The sequence below is a fragment of the Homarus americanus genome, unplaced genomic scaffold, assembly GCF_018991925.1.
Source record: "Homarus americanus isolate GMGI-L3 unplaced genomic scaffold, GMGI_Hamer_2.0 scaffold60559, whole genome shotgun sequence".
In the NCBI taxonomy this organism is placed as follows: domain Eukaryota; kingdom Metazoa; phylum Arthropoda; class Malacostraca; order Decapoda; family Nephropidae; genus Homarus; species Homarus americanus.
In genome coordinates this window covers 293,697-311,678 of record NW_024752976.1, presented here as the reverse complement: position 1 = coordinate 311,678, position 17,982 = coordinate 293,697, and the positions used below count along the sequence as shown (strand labels likewise).

Here is a 17,982-nt window from a genome sequence, read left to right as displayed (position 1 = left end):
GAAAAAGTTCGCCATCACAGTTTTCTGAACTTGTGGCTTCTTCAACCTTGAGCTCTGACCCCTTGTGGGGCAGACGTCTGCCAGCTCCAGGATAGACACTCGACTGAGTAGTGCCCTCTAAAATGTTTATACACCTCAATTAGATTACCCCTTGCCCGCCTGTAGTATAAGCTAGGCAGTTGCAGGTGCTTTAATCTCTCTGGATAACTGAGTCTCTAGCATATCTCGGGGACCAGACAGGGTGACAGTACTCCAGACGGGGAAGCACCTCGCTCTTGAAGATCGTTAAGAGAGACGGTCTAGATATCTGAACGACCTTCTTATAAGACCAAATTGTTTATTTGCTTCATTCACCTTCTTCACATAATGGCCCAAGAACTTCAGTTTATTGTTAACATACACACCCAGGTTCTTTTCACATTCGGTCTCTATTAATGCAGTTTCCTCGTCCCGGTTGGACATGTGATACGCCCCCTTACCGTTGGTATAACCCATGTTCATCCTCTTACACTTTGTGACATTGAATCTTAGCAGCCATTTATTCGACCACTCTTGAAGCTCACAGAGATCTTTCTTTAGCTCTTCACTGTCTGTTTGGTTCTTTAATTTTCCTGAAGAATTTGGCATCGTCCGCAAACATTTATATGGAGCAGTGTAAAGCTCGCCCATTGGCACCGCACTATTCTTTGGGAGTTACTTTTCCTTATTGGATATTCCTTGCCACACACATACCACACTAATTCCATACTAGGGTGGTCAAGCCCTATAGATTTGTTTTGCAATTCTGTTGACCAAAGCCATCTTTTGAACAAACTCTTCCCTTCACTATATTCACCTTAGAAGAACTCATGAAAACGATTCATTGCACACACACACACACACACACACACACACACACACACACACACACACACATCATATACGTATTGACCAACCTGTATCACACACTCAGGGTCACAGTAGCAGGTAGATACGTATGAGGCTCACCAGGCCAGAGTGAGCGTCGTCAGACCACCTGTTTAGTCGCCTTGGGAGGGAGGGACGGGAGTAACAAGGAGGGAGGAAGGGAATACGGGATATAGGGTTACCTATGGTAAGAGAGGAAGGAGTGAGGGAGAGGTGATATGAATGAATGGAAGGATAAATGATGGAGTATTACTGGTGAAGGGGGGGGGGGGGCTGGGGTGGTCCTGTAAGCCATGGAAGCAAGAGTTTTGGGGGGTGAAGGAGAGGGAGGCTGAGTGGGGAACTTGACCCGATGTAACAGCTCTGCGAGAGAAAGTGTTGGGGCAAATAATTTTCCTAGTGTTGTGGCGGGGATTCCCCTCGATGCACCCAGGTAGATCAATCGGGCTATGGTGAAGGTGAGATATGTGACCTTATGTGTGTACAGGTGACCTTATGTGTGTACAGGTGACCTGCTGTGTATAGGTAACCTGATATGTGTGAAGGAGGCCAGACAATACAAGCAGCATGTGCTGCCATCAAGTACAGTATATATTCGTAAAGAGTAAACAGTATACATACATGGTCTTCCCATATGGTACAGTTTACAAGTTTTTGTTTACTTCTCCAATGGGAAGCAAAATCTATCTTAACGAGTGACGTCATCAGAAAACATAAGAATGGGAGAAACTGCAGTGGGCCTATTGGCCCATACTGGGCAGTCCCGTTTACACCCAACCTATATCGCTCATATATCTTTCCAACCTATATTTGAAGCTACACAGCTTGTTTAAATTAATGATGATGCTCGGTAACTTGCTCCACTCATCCACTACTCTACTTCCAAACCCATGTTTATCTATCTCACGCCTAAATCTTAATTTGTTCGCTTATGGTTAGATAGTTTAAGTACCTTTATTTAACCTTGGCTTCCAATTATACACCTCGATCATATCGCCCCTCACTGTTACATCTCTTGAGGGAGTGCAAATTCTGATTCTTTAATCGGCCTCCATACTGAAGGTTCCTAATGCCCTGGATTAACCTTGTTATCCTCCTCTGTTCATTATTGGGGTGCTAATTTCAAGGAAAACTAGAGAGTGGAGCCATCAGAAGGTATGGCAGTGACCCCAGGCATTCAAGAACAAGGTCGGCAGCTGCAAAATGGTCGTGGAGAGACGCGCGACGCTCAGTGCAAGTTTGACGCCGATCAGGGTGTGATGTACAGCAGCTGTACCACCACTGACCAACAGATATTGTGACATACTAGTGAACATGAGCAACTTTTAACTCTACCATCAACTAGTACTACCAAGCACACACCTGCAGCATCATCAACCAGCACGCTGCCATCCTCAACCAGCACGCTACCGTCATCAACCCCACTTCTTCAACATCATCAACCAGCACCCACCAACCAACAAGTGTTACAGCCTCCACGAAGGTAACGCACCACGGTTAAGCTTCTACTTGGTTAATATGATAATAAAATAATGTCTTCAGGTGAGGAGATGTTTGTGTCCAATCCGAGAACTGAGTTGAGTAAGAAGGGACACATACTAGGAGAAAGTTATCGTAGGAACCTTTAGCAACTCTTCTATTGACGTTGATTTTTATGTTTGGCTCTTGATACTATTACTTATTAGCGACTTCTACAATACGTTTATACGAGATCAGCTATTGACTGGTCTGTACGTGTTGTCCGTGTATCTGTAACAAGGTGTCTCACTGGTCTGTACGTGTTGTCCGTGTATCTGTAACAAGGTATCTCACTGGTCTGTACGTGTTGTCCGTGTATCTGTAACAATCATCACTTTTAAGGTTATACCAGACGTTGGCAACACTGGCGGGCACACCTGCAGCTCAGGGATAGACGTAAAATATTCCCTTTCACTTTGCCGTCACTCACACCCCATACCACCACCTTCTTGCCGTCACTCACACCCCATACCACCACCTTCTTGCCGTCACTCACACCCCATACCACCACCTTCTTGCCGTCACTCACACCCCATACCACCACCTTCTTGCCTTCACTCACACCCCATACCACCACCTTCTTGCCTTAGGTCTAGCCTTGTCAGGATAGGCTACGCTAGTCAAATTAGGTCAGGTGGAGGTAATTTGTCTTGCGTGGGGGGTCACGGTCATTTACTCCACGGAGGTCAACTTTTTCAATAACCCCTACAACTGATGACCCGTCCTGAGGTGTGACCTTTGTATGTTGGCTCCATTGAGGTTGTGGGTTTCAGAATGAGAAAGTACCACTATCTATCTATCTATCTATCTATCTATCTTGGATTTTTGTTCTCTTCAGTTTTGTTGATATATAACTGTTAATCATCTGGTACACCAGTGAAGGCCTTCAACTCTCTACAGTATATGAAACAACTGACAGGTGTGTTGTTATTAACGGATCACCTGAAGTAGCGTTAGGGTGTTTAAATCATCAGGAGAAATAAGCTTGGGTGCCTTATCTTCAGGCGATCCCGTTTAACCTTTAATACGATTATAACTTTAACATAAAAGAGTTGTAAATGTTATCTGACTCCAGTACAACTTCTTATAACATCTTTAATTTATTATGTTTGTGACAGGTGCTCAGTTTTGTGGGAAGTTTGTACTGTGGGATATTCCTTTTACCATAACACTTGAAGGTGTAGCCACACACACACACACACACACACACACACACTCTATTTTTTTTATAACCACTGTACCTTTAATATGTATGAAGTATCTTAACTGCTATTAACACATTTCCCTAAACAGATACAGCTTGTGTGTGACGTCATTAGGAGTATCAACATGGCCGACAGTGTCAACACAGGTGTAACCAATCCCACCTTCCTTATGGACGAGGAGGGGAGCCAAGGTGAGTCCACTACAGTATGTCAAGAGGGGGGGGGGGGATCTTGGCCAATATTCTGTTACTGAAACGAGAGAGAGAGAGAGAGAGAGAGAGAGAGAGTCATGTAATCCCATACAGTCGACACAATAAATCCTTCAGTCACACTCAAAGTTCATTTTCTTTCTCCAAACAGTTTCAAAAGCCACCACTGAGAAAAATGTGGGCAGCAGCGGTGTGGGCGGTAGCGGAGAAAGAAGCAATCTGACGAAGGAGGAGAAAATGATGAAGATGTCGATGATAAAGAATATTGTCATTATCTCGCTGGCCTTCACATTCCTCTTCACCAGTTACAACACCACAGCTGGCCTCCAGTCCTCCCTCAACAAGTGAGTACCTCTACCTCTATACCTCCTTCCATGCAACACTAACATCCGGAGTAATAATCGACATCTGGTGACGGGGGTAGTGGTGTCGTGTCGATATTTGTGTGGATAAGAAAGTGGTCATAGTGTTGGATGGATATATTTTCAGCCCGTTCACTATCCCTGCGATGGATTGTATGGAGAAGAGCGGCTGAACGTATTCTCTTTCGGTAGGTCATGCTGGGCTAATACTTAGGCCAAAAGATTCTGATTGGACAGCCATAATTTCGAGTCAGTTATTGATTAATCTCAATAGAAAGATTTGCAAATAAACATATGTAATACTATGTGTCTTATTTTTATTTTTTTTTAGCTTACTTTTTTTTTTATTTACTGTGGATTTATTTTAATATTTGAGACAATAATTTTGTTGTTACTTTTTACTTTCAGTACTTGAATACTTTATGAATGGGAAACTATTTTACTTCTACTTGAGTAACATTTTGCCAATGTAACAATACAGTACGTACTGTACTTTTATTAAGTAACAAAGTCCGGTACTTTTTGCAACTTAGCATTTCATTAGCTATACCATGTACATAATTTATGTATACACCTTAATTATTTGTAAAATAACAGTCCCAAATGTAAGCAAAATGGTAGCCTACTGTACTGTAGCCCACGACGGAGAGGGGCGGCGGAAAAACGAATTAATAATAGAGTATTGAAATTTGAACTTTTGCAACTGTGGCTATTAACTGATCTTCATTACCCTCTTCGTAATTGTTTTGTTTGTTTTATTGGATATAAGTGTAAATACGATTAATTAACAAAGAAACGCAATGGTAATTTTACAAAGCTGTCTCTTTTGCATTAATGTTTTTACGGCCAATATTATGAAACGTTCAAGAAACTTGTGTTCTATTTTACTGCCAAGTGCAAGATTTTTTAGCTGCTGAAGTCTTTTCATCTTAGAAACTCTGTTATGGTGTATGAATATCTCAAAAGTCACTACTCACTCGACTGACGAGTGTCCATACCTGAAGCTGGCGGACGCCCGCCCCACAAGGGGTCATAGCTCAAGGTTGAAGATGCCATATGTCCAGAAAACTGTAAGGGCGAACTTTTTCTGAGTGAGAGTTGTGAACTCTTGGAACAACCTGTCAGAGAATGTTGTGACGGCTCCGACCAGACTTGACCAACACTGGAGCAGGCTCAGTTACATTCAGGAGCCAGTACACGCCAACAGTGCGTAATAAAGAAGTGACCAACCGCCCAAGCGGCTAACGAGCCGGTCAGTGGCGAAGAGGATAAAAGTAAAAAAAAAAAAGTATACAAGCAATACAATAATCATACCATACCCCCCTGCACGCGGCAGAAATTGAAGGCTAACCCCATTAACAGAGGCTGGGATGAGAATGAGTCTGCTTGTCTCAGAGATTGTAGTCATTTGCACCGTATTTAACGTAATCTACTTGCGAACAAATTGACCTATTTCCTTCATTTTAAGATGCTTCCATCTTTGTAGTTCAGCTGAGCTCCATATCCCTAGGCGTTGAACTTACTGTAGATGTTATGGCATTCAAACTTCCTTCTTTAATGACACAACATTAACACATCTGTCTTTATTTTGTAATATTTTTCCTCGGCAACTATCGGTAATGTACTAATAACTCCCGTTCTCTGGGAGTTAGAGGGGTCGTCCTCATTGGTTGTCCGTGTACAGTCTTGAATTTGACGTCAACGTTTGTAAATAAACGCAACTCTGGCATACCAACCACACGAGTAAGACGACCCATAATGCATCAGCGAAGGTGGACAGGCTTACCAACCCTACCCTAGACGGTCCCACACGGAGGGTAAGAGGTCCGAGCGGGTTCTTTATGGAAGTGGGAAGGAGGGTGATTAAAACTCTGGGCATAACACTCACTAACAGCCATCACAAAGCAGCAGGTACAGCAGGATTAACAGCCACCTCCCCCCACAGAGCAGCAGGTACAGCGGGACTAACAGCCACCTACGTCACTATGGTGCTGTCGTGCTGTTTTCTGCCGTCGCTAGTGCTGCAGGTGCTGAAGGAGAAGTGCACAATGGTAGTCTCGATGCTGTGTTACTCGGGCTACATCGCAGCTCAGTTCTACCCCAGGATATACACCTTGGTCCCAACTGCTGCCATCCTGGGTATAGGCGCCGCTCCTCTCTGGGCAGCCAAGTGTACCTATCTCACCAAGGTGGGTCTACTGTAGATGCTACTGTTTCTGCCAGAATTAACAAAAGTTGTTTATGATGAGTTAACAACAGACAATAGTTATTTATGATGAGTTAACAACAAACAATAGTTATGTATGATGTGTTATCCAATCTGGTTGAGAGTAAGGTGCATGGACCAGATGGAATACCCCCTCGTGTTCTGAGGGAGTGTGCTGAAGTTCTGGCCCCTGTGCTTGCTCACCTCTTTTGCCTGTGCCTCAAAACCTTAGCTTTTCCTTCTTCTTAGAAGCATGCCTCGGTTCAGCCCATCCTGAAAAAGGGTGACTATTCTAATCCCTCTAACTATCGCCCTATTGCCCTAACTTCATCCCTTTCTAAGATTTTAGAAACTATTTTAAACTCATTTTCTCAGTCACCTTGAACGCCTTTCTCTTTTATCGGATCACCAGTATGGCTTTCGCCAGGTAAGATCTAATTGTGATCTGCTGTCCTACTGCACCCATCTTTGGTCATCCTTTCTTAGGGATTATGGGGAACTTTCGTCGTTGTTCTCGGCATCTCCAAAGCATTTGACAGATTATGGCACAAGTCTTTGCTTATGATTTCTCTCCTCCAGTTTGTTCTTTAATTTCTAGCGTCCTTGAGAACTGATCCATGGCAGTTGTTGTCGAGGGAGCGATCTCTCGCTCTTTCTCTACCAATAGTGGTGTTCCACGGGGTTCTGTTCTTTCACCTACTCTCTCTTCCTTCTTTTTATCAACGATTTACTCCACACTCCTACTAATTCTATCCATTCTTATGCTGATAATTCCACTCTTCACTCTATTTCTTATTTTTACCTGCCCACTAACTCTCAAGCTAGATCTGTTTTAGTACTATATCATTTCATCTATCAATGCAGATCTGTACAGCATCTCCGAATGGGGAGGTAGAAATTTGGTTAAATTCAACAGTAATAAAACACAGTGTTTATCAATTACACTTTCCAAAATAGAAGATCTCCCACCAATCACATTTCAGGACGCAGTCATTTTGCCAAATTCTAAAATAAATAAGCTAGGCCTCACCATTTCCTCTAATATGCCATGGAAGTCACGCATCCACAACATTGCTAAAGCTGCCTCCCGAAAGTTGGGAATGCTGTACAGATGCCGTAGCTATTTCACACCTGAGCATTGCTTTAAGTTTATAAGGGATTCATTCGTCCTAACTTGGATTACTGCTCTCATATCTGGGGAGGCTCTTCTGTCCAACCGTTAGACAGGATGGAATCAAAGGCATTTTATCATATTAACTCTCCTCCTTTAGTCGACAATCTCTCTTTCCTTTCTCTTCGTCACAGTGTTGCTTCATTCTATATCTTTTACAGGTACTTTAACGGGCAATGTTCGGTGAATTTGGCATCCTGTGTATACCGCCGGCAAGGCCGTGGGCTCGTAACACTCGTCCTGCCCACAGTACCCACCTTTTCTGTGTGGATGTTGGTCACACTAGAATAACCCGTTATAGTACATCCTTCTTTCCTCACACAGCCAAACTGTGAAATGCTCTGCCTTCTGTGTTTCCATACTCTTACAATCTGTCTCTCTTCAAAAAGCTGGTTTTCCGGCATCTTCGTGGTGTATATTAATATACTCTTTTTCTCTTTTATTTTTAAAATTTCTTTTTACGCATATTTCCCCGGGCCCCATTGTGGGTCGATGACCTGTGCCCGGGTGGGCTATTCTCCGTAAAAAAAAATATATATATATAAAAAGTAAAATAAGCAAGGATTTCTAATCTCCATAAGTTCCGTCTGTCCTAAGAAAGACTTGATGATCTTATTCAACTTGGAGTTATTCAATACGGTAACAGCAGGTTTCCTTGTAACACTGTCAGGTGGGGACCCTCTACGCCCAGCTGACGGGGGAAGACAACGGCGTCGTCATTACAAGGTTCTTTGGCATCTTTTTCCTCTTTTTCCAGTCGACGAATATTTGGGGCAACATTATTTCCTCCACAGGTGAGTAAGACGATGGTAATAGTTTCTCTGGTTGAAATAGCATAATTATTCAATACCATTTCATGAGCACTTAATCCTTCAGTAACTTGAAATATTTTACTTTGCAGTGTAAGATGAATAAGTACAAGTTATTTTAATACATTGTGGAGAAGTAGGGAACGTTCTACTGTATGGAAGATAAATATATTCTGCAGTTGTAAGAGTTAATATTTATAAACTGTATTTGTATGAAATGTTATACTAAGTTATAACCACATTATAAACTGGGTATAAAGTATTACACTGCTCTATCAAGTATTATACTGCTCTATAAAGTATTATACTAAGCTACACTACAACCATATTATAAACTGTATATATGAAGTAGTATACTAAGCTACACAACCATTATTTCTATCAGTGTTGTCCATCGGTGTGGAGAAGAATGACGTGCCGGATGAGGCGGCCCTACTCACCTGTGGCTACAACTTCTGCATTTCTGAGTCTGGTGAAAGCTCTGCCAGCCTCACCAACGTCACCAGCAGCATCAACGACACTCCCACAGAGTCAGAGCTGCCTTCTAGCTGGAAGATCTACACCATAACATCAGTGTTCCTGGCCTGTACCTTCCTCTCCTCCCTCACCACACTCTTCTTCGTTGATCCCGTCACCAAGTGAGACGCTAACCTTGACGTAACACCTGTTATTACTGTGTTATTTATACACCTGCTATTAATGAGTCATGTGCACCTGTTATTACTGAGTTAGAGTGGAATCAAGGCATTTCCTCTTATTAACTCACCTCCTTTAGTTGATAATTTCTCTTCCCTTTCCCTTCGTCGCAATGTTGCTTCACTCTCTCTCTTTTACGGGCAATGTTCTGTGGATTTGGCATCCTGTGTACCGCCGGCAAGGCCGTGGGCTCGTAACACTCGTCTTGCCCACAGTACCCACCTTTTCTGTGTGGGTGTTGGTCACTAGAATAACCCGTTATAGTACATCCTTCTTTCCTCACACAGCCAAACTGTGGAATGTTCTGCCTTCTGTGTTTCCATACTCATACATTCTGTTTCACTTTCCGGCATCTTCGTGGTGTCGATTAATATAGTCCTTTTCTCTTCTATTTTTAATTTATTTTTACTCTTACTTCCCCCCCCCACCCTGTGCCCCGGGTGGGCTATTCTCATATATATATATATATATATATATATATATATATATATATATATATATATATATATATATATATCATGTACATCCACAATGGAAACGTGGACAAGATAAATCTCGATAAAACCACACAGGAAAAGGGAGGTTCATATTGTTATGTTATATACCAGTTTGTCCGTACAGTAGACTAATTCATTATGAACACTGTGTATGTGTGTGTATACACTAACACTGGTCGTGTTGGTCAGGTTCACACACAAGGAGGACCAGGATACCAAGAGAGAGTCTGTGAGCCAGCTGGTAGTGTCAACCTTCAACCACATGCGTCACCCTTACCAGCTGTTAGTCATACCCCTTACCATCTACTCCGGTCTCGAGCAGCAGTTCCTCACAGCTGACTACACTGCCGTTAGTATCATTATTCTAATAAGTGTAAAGAACCATTAAGTCCCATATGTATAGTACAGCATAACCTTAACTTATTTAAGAGATGCTGTAACTGATTCAATGTTCTTTTTATTTTCATTCTTAAAGTTTACTTAGAAAACCCATATCAATCCCAAGCATTTTATGATTATTAGTTATATAAATTATGTTATTAGTTATCACATGTATCAAGTGTTTTCTTGTCTTTAAAATATAGTTGTGTTGATAGGCAGGCATGTGTAACAAGGTTTCGTTGGTAGGCATATGTAACATGATGTGTTGACAGATGTGTGTAACATGGGTGTTGGCAGGAGTGTGTGACATAAGGTTTTGTTGGCAGGCGTATGTTACATGTGCCCTGGGGGTACACATGGTGGGCTACGTGTTGATAAGTCTGGGTGTGAGCGCTGCCTTCTTCTCTGTGGCGCTGACTCCGCTGGTGAAGGTGGTGGGTCGTGTTCCTATCTTCACCTTCGCCTTCCTCATCAATGCGTCTCTCGTGGTCACCTTCACCTACTGGAAGCCTCACCCAGACCACATGCCGTGGTTCTTCGTGATTTCAGCGCTATGGGGAGCTGCGGACGCTGTATGGCAGACACAAATCAACGGTACTATATTTCTTCACTATATACTGTTCTGTATTAACGATAAAGTCTTGGCAGGACGTAGATGATCTGTTAGACATTAATGCCGTATGAGACCAACACAAGTGCCACCTTCTTTAAGCTACAGTAGGTTATGCTGGTCTGGGTACCGTATATTTAGCGACGTAATTTACATGTTACAGTACTAATTTTATCGTTAATTTAAATCACGTAAAGTAAAACTCGCTTGATAATGTTCATATAAGGATACTTGTCTAGACTTTTCTTTAGGTCTCCAAGATAGTGTTTGTTATGTTAATACAAAACCCAAAATTATAACTGTATAAATTATAATAAGATTATATGATTAATGTTGCAGCTCTGTACGGCGTCATCTTCCCCGGCCAGTCGGAGGCGGCCTTCAGTAACTACCGCCTATGGGAGTCAATCGGTTTCACCATCGCTTACGTCTGTAGCACCGCCCTCTGTGTCAGCGCGAAGATGACCATGCTGGTGGTGTTCATGGTGGCAGGCATTTTAGGCTACTACGTGGTGGAGGTGCTGGAAAAGATGGGAGGCCTCAGGAGAGACACTCAGGGTAGAGTTGTACCCATAGACAAACTCCTCATCGGCAACAACTGATCTCCAGCGACAAGTTCCCTTCATAACGCACAGTTGTTCCTGCAGCCGTCGACTCTACTTCACATTAAAACACATATACTAGTCATTGTTTTGTGTATGTGTACAAGGTGTGAACTCCTGTGGCGGTGTACAAGGTGTGGACTCATGTGGCGGTGTACAAGGTGTGGACTCATGTGGCGGTGTACAAGGTCACTGGGTGGACTCTCGCGTGGTGTTTGGACTCCGGACTCAGTGGACTGCCCGGTAACCTCACCTTTGCAACTCTATCCAGTTTCTTTAGTTAAATACTTACTCAAGCATGTATTACTAGCACTGGAGAAACGTTCATCTGTTACACGTGTATGTATTACTAGCACTGGAGAAACTAGTAGTATCAATAACAGTAGTGGTAATAGTAACTGTAGTGGTGGTAGTAATGATGTAGTGGTAGCATAGTAGTAGTAACAGCATTACCCAGTTTTGTGCACTGCTCAGTAAAGATGTACTGCCGGGTGTGGTAGACGGGTATGGTAGACCATAGAGGGGCCCATTGTGGTAGTCATGAATGGCTGGACCGCCACCGGTGACTCACTAAGCACTGGTGACTCACTAAGCACTGACGACTCACTAAGCACTGGTGACTCACAAAGCACTGATGACTCACTAAGCACTGGCGACTCACTAAGCACTGGTGACTCACAAAGCACTGACGACTCACTAAGCGCTGATGACTTTCTGTATACGGTATTGCTGAACGAATCTTATGTATCGGCAAAAACCCCAGTCATTTAAGAAAACATTTTAAATATTCTTTGTATCCTCGTTTCATTCCCCCGTTTTGTTTGTTAACGTATAGGTTTGTACACTGAACTCCTAATAACTGGATCACAACTATTAAGGATATGACTAAGTACGCTCATCGTGCGAGTTAGGAGACAAAATTAACGTATAATACTGTATATTTGTGAATCCCTAACCTAACTCAAATCTAGCCTAATATAACCAAAGCAAACTTAGGTCAACTAAATCTGTCTTAACCAAATCTAACCCAACCAGAGCTGACCTAACCTAAACAAAGGTATCCCAATCAAACCACTCCTACCCAAATCTAATCAAATCTAACCTAACCTATTGAAACCTAACTTAACCAAATCTATCCTGACATAATGATATTGCACCAATATTTAGTTGAGTTCGTTTAGGTTTAGTTAATTTTTGTTATTAATGGCGGCCCAGAGATAACAAAAATAGCATTATTAACATCATACAAAATAAGTTTTCAATTGAACAATCCAACATCGTCTTCCAACAAGCTAACATCGTCTTCCAACAAGCCAACATCGTCTTCCAACAAGCCAACATCGTCTTCCAACAAGCCAACATCGTCTTCCAACAAGCCAACATCGTCTTCCAACAAGCCAACATCGTCTTCAACAAGCCAACATCGTCTTCCAACAAGCCAACATCGTCTTCCAACAAGCCAACATCGTCTTCCAACAAGCCAACAGCGTCTTCCAACAAGCCAACATCGTCTTCCAACAAGCCAACATCGTCTTCCAACAAGCCAACATCGTCTTCCAACAAGCCAACATCGTCTTCCAACAAGCCAACATCGTCTTCCAACAAGCCAACATCGTCTTCCAACAAGCCAACAACATTTTCCAAAACCATTCCTCTTTATTTTCTCCCGTGTACAATATTTCCATTACCTGTACAAAAACTTTCCCAAGGTTAGTAGGAAAAATAAACAAGACTTTGGTGAATAAATATATATATATATATACTGTATATATATTACTCATCATTACAGTTAGTAGGCAGCTACAGACGTAGGCAGACTTATGGTCAGCACTGTACATCTTTAATGAGAATAGGTAGATGCTTATTGGTGTATGGTTGTTATTGTGGTAGTTTGAGTGTTGTTATTGTGGTAGTTACATTGTTGTTATTGTGGTAGTATGGTTGTGGTGGTACACTTGTTGTGGTTATTGTGGTAGTTTGATTGTTGCTAGGGTTGTTATTGTTGTAGTTTTAATGACTATAATATTCGAGTAGTCGAGAGTAATGGTAGTTGGGTTGATTAGACAATCTAAGCTTGACGGACGAGTATTTTGACTGAGGTTGTAAGACAAGTTGAGGTGTTTCAGAAAGGTTGTTTAGTTGTTTTTGATTGTTAGCTGTTAGAATGGCATTATGTTTCTGGCAGGGTGTTATAGGTATAGCATTCTAAGATTTGTTTACTTGGCAGTGACAGTGTGGTAAAGTATATTCATCTGGATACAGGAGTCGAGTTAGTAAAGGAAGTGAAGGCATGTGGGTAGAGAGCGCCCGTCAGCCAGGCTCTAAAATAATCTAAGTTAGTACAGTATAGTATAGTACTTTACTGTATAACCAACGCGATGCCACCTGGCTGTGGTAAACTGGCAATCTGTGGGTGATAGTATAAGCTTAAAACATCTGGTGGTTATTATTTTATTTTTCTCAGGTAAAGTTGTGTACAGTACAGTATGGTTTCACTCACTTAACTGACACCTGGCAAAATAATGTCATTAATTAAAAAATGAGAAGTGAAGGTTGAGAAACACATGTGGTACTACAAACACGAGAAACCTCTTTTTCTCTTATTGTTTAGACTAAAAACGAATATCTGTAGTAAAATAGGAATATTAGCTTGTGCCTATAACTGATCAACATAGTATTGAGGGATATATAAGATCTTTTTTACAAGAATATCTTAATTTTCCTCCATGAATTTCGGGAAATATACTATTAGCTTCAACACAGTAAGACTCGCAGCAACAACACACTCACACACTTCTACAATATGAGACTCATGCACGTAGACTGTTGGAGGATAAAATAAACACAAGGAAATAATTTGCGCAAAAAATTACTTGATTGTTTGATAACTAAATCCAGACCTGAACTTTGAAGGTTTGTGTTAGGTAATGTAGGAAACCTTGATATATATATATATATATATATATATATATATATATATATATATATATATATATATATATATATATATATATATATATATATATATAGAGAGAGAGAGAGAGAGAGAGAGAGAGAGAGAGAGAGAGAGAGAGAGAGAGAGAGAGAGAGAGAGAGAGAGAGAGATTTGGGGTTAATATTTAGTAGTTGTCAACACCTAACTGAATATTAAATTATAATAATGAAAGAGAAAAAATATCATATAATGTTTCCGTCGGAAATTAATAGTTTTCGAGTTATTTAATCTTTTATTTTATAATATATGGCCAATAAGCGTGAGTGATGTGACGTCATAGTCGTGCGAGGTACTTAGCGTAAGTGCCAATGTGACGTAATACTCGTGCGCCAATCAGTTCAAGTCCCGATTCTCGGTGCCTCGGGCAGTTGGAAGATGGAGGTTTGTGTCACAGGGATGTACAATGAAAGACAAAAGTCGTGTCGTGAAATTTGGTGAAAATATATACCAAAGGGTTAAACTTTTGGTGAGCTCCGCCTTGTGGTAGGGCTCTCATACTGTTTCACGGGTTATATTTAATCTTCAGACAAAACTGTGACACGACTTTTGTCTTTGATTGTACATTGGCTGACTGGCACGTTATCCAGCTCATTTTAGACAATAAAGCAGCAGCCGTTGACATTTTTAGGGCTGACCGTGTTCTTGTTTCATCTGTAAAGTGTAGGAGGTGTAATTCAGAGTGCCAGTGCCGGTTAGATCGCCATGCATGGTACTTTGGTAAGTGACGGCCACTTCCTCATTCAAGTCACATCACTATCCTCCTGTATCTCTTACTTAAACTAATTTTCTTACACACTTGTCGTTAGGTTAGGTCGGGGTTTTTTCAGGTTTTTGCTATATTTTACCTTCCACTTTTTTTTTAAATATCTCAACAACGACTCATTTCCGACGGCAATGAAGGCAATCTTTGTATTTAACACGATGATTTACACTATAAAAAACCCATTTTCAAAAGTCAATTAGTTGTTGGCAACTCCCAAATATTTACCAAATTTGGATATCACTTTGCTCTTTGCTGTCATAAATAGATACTTTTAGATACCTTGGCTTAATAGTTCTAAAGCCGAGTTGAGATTATATAACGTCACCAAATTAAATCCTGATAGCACAAAATTCCAAGCCTGGTTACTCTCACGCCACCGTAAATTGATTATTGATTCAGTCTCGTGTTGACAATAATATTAACGTAATATATCTAGACGTTTGTGAATGAAAAAAACGAGGGAACACATATTGAAAAATAATAAATAAACTATGAAAACTGGATTTGGAATTGGTGTAGTTGCCTTATAGTTCGTAAGAGCGAAACAAGAAGTCTTATAGACGTAAATACAGTAGAACACTAGAAAGCATCAAAGTAAAGATGGAACACAAAAATCAAACTAATAATAACAACGAATGCGAAGAACACGAGACATACATCTACGTCAGTTTGGTTAAAAATAAAATTATCGGTTCCTCAAATACACGTGATGCAGAAATGTGAGATGAAATGGTATAACAAAGCCATAAGTATAGGATCTATATGATTATAGTGGAGAGAACACATACTACAGTTAATGTATGATTGGCATGGTGAAGAGAATACACTACTGTACCATAGTTTATGAATGATATCATGAAGAGAATACATAAGTACAGTCATTATATAATTGGTATAGTTTAGAGACTACTTTAGTACAGTTTATGTTTGATGGCATGGTGTAGGTCTGTGGTCCCCAACCTTTTGTAGGCTCTGGGCCACGTTTATCAATGTAAATATTGTGGAGGGCGCCAGAACTTTGGATCTACATTAAAGAAAAAGAAATATCATATTTATTGTACAGTTATTTGCAGTTTTGCAAGTCTAGCTGTTACCAGTTACATACTTTTACTGGCTCTCTCTCTCTCTGGGCCCGGTCTGGGGTAAATACACACGTCCTGTATACAACAGTTGTATCACGTTATTAAATATTTTAATTAATTTCACTGTCACAAAGAATCCCAAATAATTCACTATTTTCTAATACACCTTTGGGGGTTCCATAATATGGTCCCGAGGCGCGAAGTATATGTTGGAGACCACTGGTGTAGAGAATACATTATTACAGTTTATGTATGTCATATGATGGTATGTTGTTGAGAATACATTAGTACAGTTTATGTATGATGGTATAGTGTAGAGAATACATTAGTACATTTTAAGAGAAAACATTAGTACAGTTTATGTATGATGGTATGGTGTACTGTAGAGAATACATTAGTACAGTTCATGTATGATTATGGTAAACAATAGCATATTTCAAGTGGAAGATACAGGTTAGTAGTAATTAAATTATTACAACTTTTAATATCGGAATTCTGTCTCTTAGTAGATAAAGGTTTAGCTGCCATGGGAATTAAACCTTAATTAAGTATGAGGGTCAAACATTTAAGATTATACATTGTTATTATTGTGTGATTTAAAATAAACAAATGAATAGAACTATACAGGTGTGTATTGGTCTCCAAGAAACTAATCTCTCCTAGTGCTGGGACCTGCAACAGTTAAGTTTGTTTTTCAGTCTGTCATATATTTTTTTCGTTATTTAACTGTTTTTTTCTCACCAGATCATCACTTGAAGCGAGACACCGGCGTCAGAGAAGCGGAAGTTAGGTTAGTATAAGTCATAATATTATAAATACGTTTACAGAAACTGAGATTTACAGTTAACACAATAATGTATCGATTCATACTTACCTGTTCCATCGTTATGGAGCAATACGGGATCGTAAATGTCTTACCCACAGAAACGACATTTAAAATTTTTACTGTTTTCAGAGACATGGAAGATGCTTTAACTTAGAGATGTAATAGAGTATATTTCCATTGCAAATTGGCTGCTATCACAATAAAAATGATCGGAAAATTTTGTCAAATAAACTCTGAAGACGGCAAGAATAGGCTTCAATTTACGCTTCACTGCCAGGTTTAGAGAAATTTTTAGCTCAGCACTGACCTTAAGGTGTTTAAAGCTAATAATTATATTGTAGGCCGAACATTAATCCCTCCTGGAGCAGCTACGAGCATGAGGAAACAAATCATGCTCGGCTGTACAGTATAAGATACGGGTCACAGGGGGAGAAATTACAAAAATGAAGGACATACTGTAGAGTTAAGAGCGAGAGGAAACTATTTTTTCTTTATTCTTGGGAGTAGTAATTTACTTTTAAGCTTAAAGCTTTTCCGTGCCTATATATTTCTTATTTAGTTGTGTAGTTTCCAAAAATAGATATATGTATATATTTATATTTCTTTATTATCTAGACGTATATAACTTTTCAGGGGCACATTTGGTGAATGAATGGATCTCCTGTTGTGCTCCACCTGGGCAGCAACACACCTTGAGGACGTACAGCGGTTCAAGTCGAGGACGAACAACTGTTAAAGATGCACAATGCAACTACTATTGAAGACAGGGATATACTGCTGCTTGTCGTTATGTGTAAATCTTCAAGACAAAGGTGTGTATAAATGTTGAAGATTAAGCTGTACACTTCAGCCCAGAGAGAGCGACTGTTTGGTCAGGTAAGTCCCAGTATAAAAACATTTTTACCAGATGAAATGTTGGGCTTTTTGCCTCTTATAAAACATAATTTATAGTAAATGAATGTGTACAACAGATATCCCCCCACTCATGTCGTGCCAGCACGATGATGTGTATTTTATACCACCAAACATACCACCATTATTAGCACAGGCATATTTATATTCTAGTCGAGGGTATACATGTACAGCATTTTCTCAATTTAACGAACTAATTCGAGCCACCCCTGTTCGTTAAATCGAAATTTCC

The 17,982-nt window shown here is 40.5% G+C and overlaps 1 protein-coding gene across 1 annotated transcript; it reads left to right on the top strand.

Moving 5' to 3' along the window:
- Positions 1–2,120: 2,120 nt before the first annotated feature.
- LOC121855231 (protein unc-93 homolog A-like) lies at positions 2,121–11,966 on the top strand. Its single transcript, XM_042350111.1, has 9 exons — positions 2,121–2,389; positions 3,718–3,820; positions 3,990–4,182; positions 6,146–6,389; positions 8,248–8,371; positions 8,772–9,024; positions 9,769–9,928; positions 10,287–10,554; positions 10,910–11,966. The coding sequence occupies exons 2-9, from the start codon at positions 3,754–3,756 to the stop codon at positions 11,170–11,172; spliced, it is 1,572 nt and encodes a 523-aa protein (XP_042206045.1). The 5' UTR covers positions 2,121–2,389; positions 3,718–3,753; the 3' UTR covers positions 11,173–11,966.
- The last annotated feature ends 6,016 nt before the right edge of the window (positions 11,967–17,982 follow it).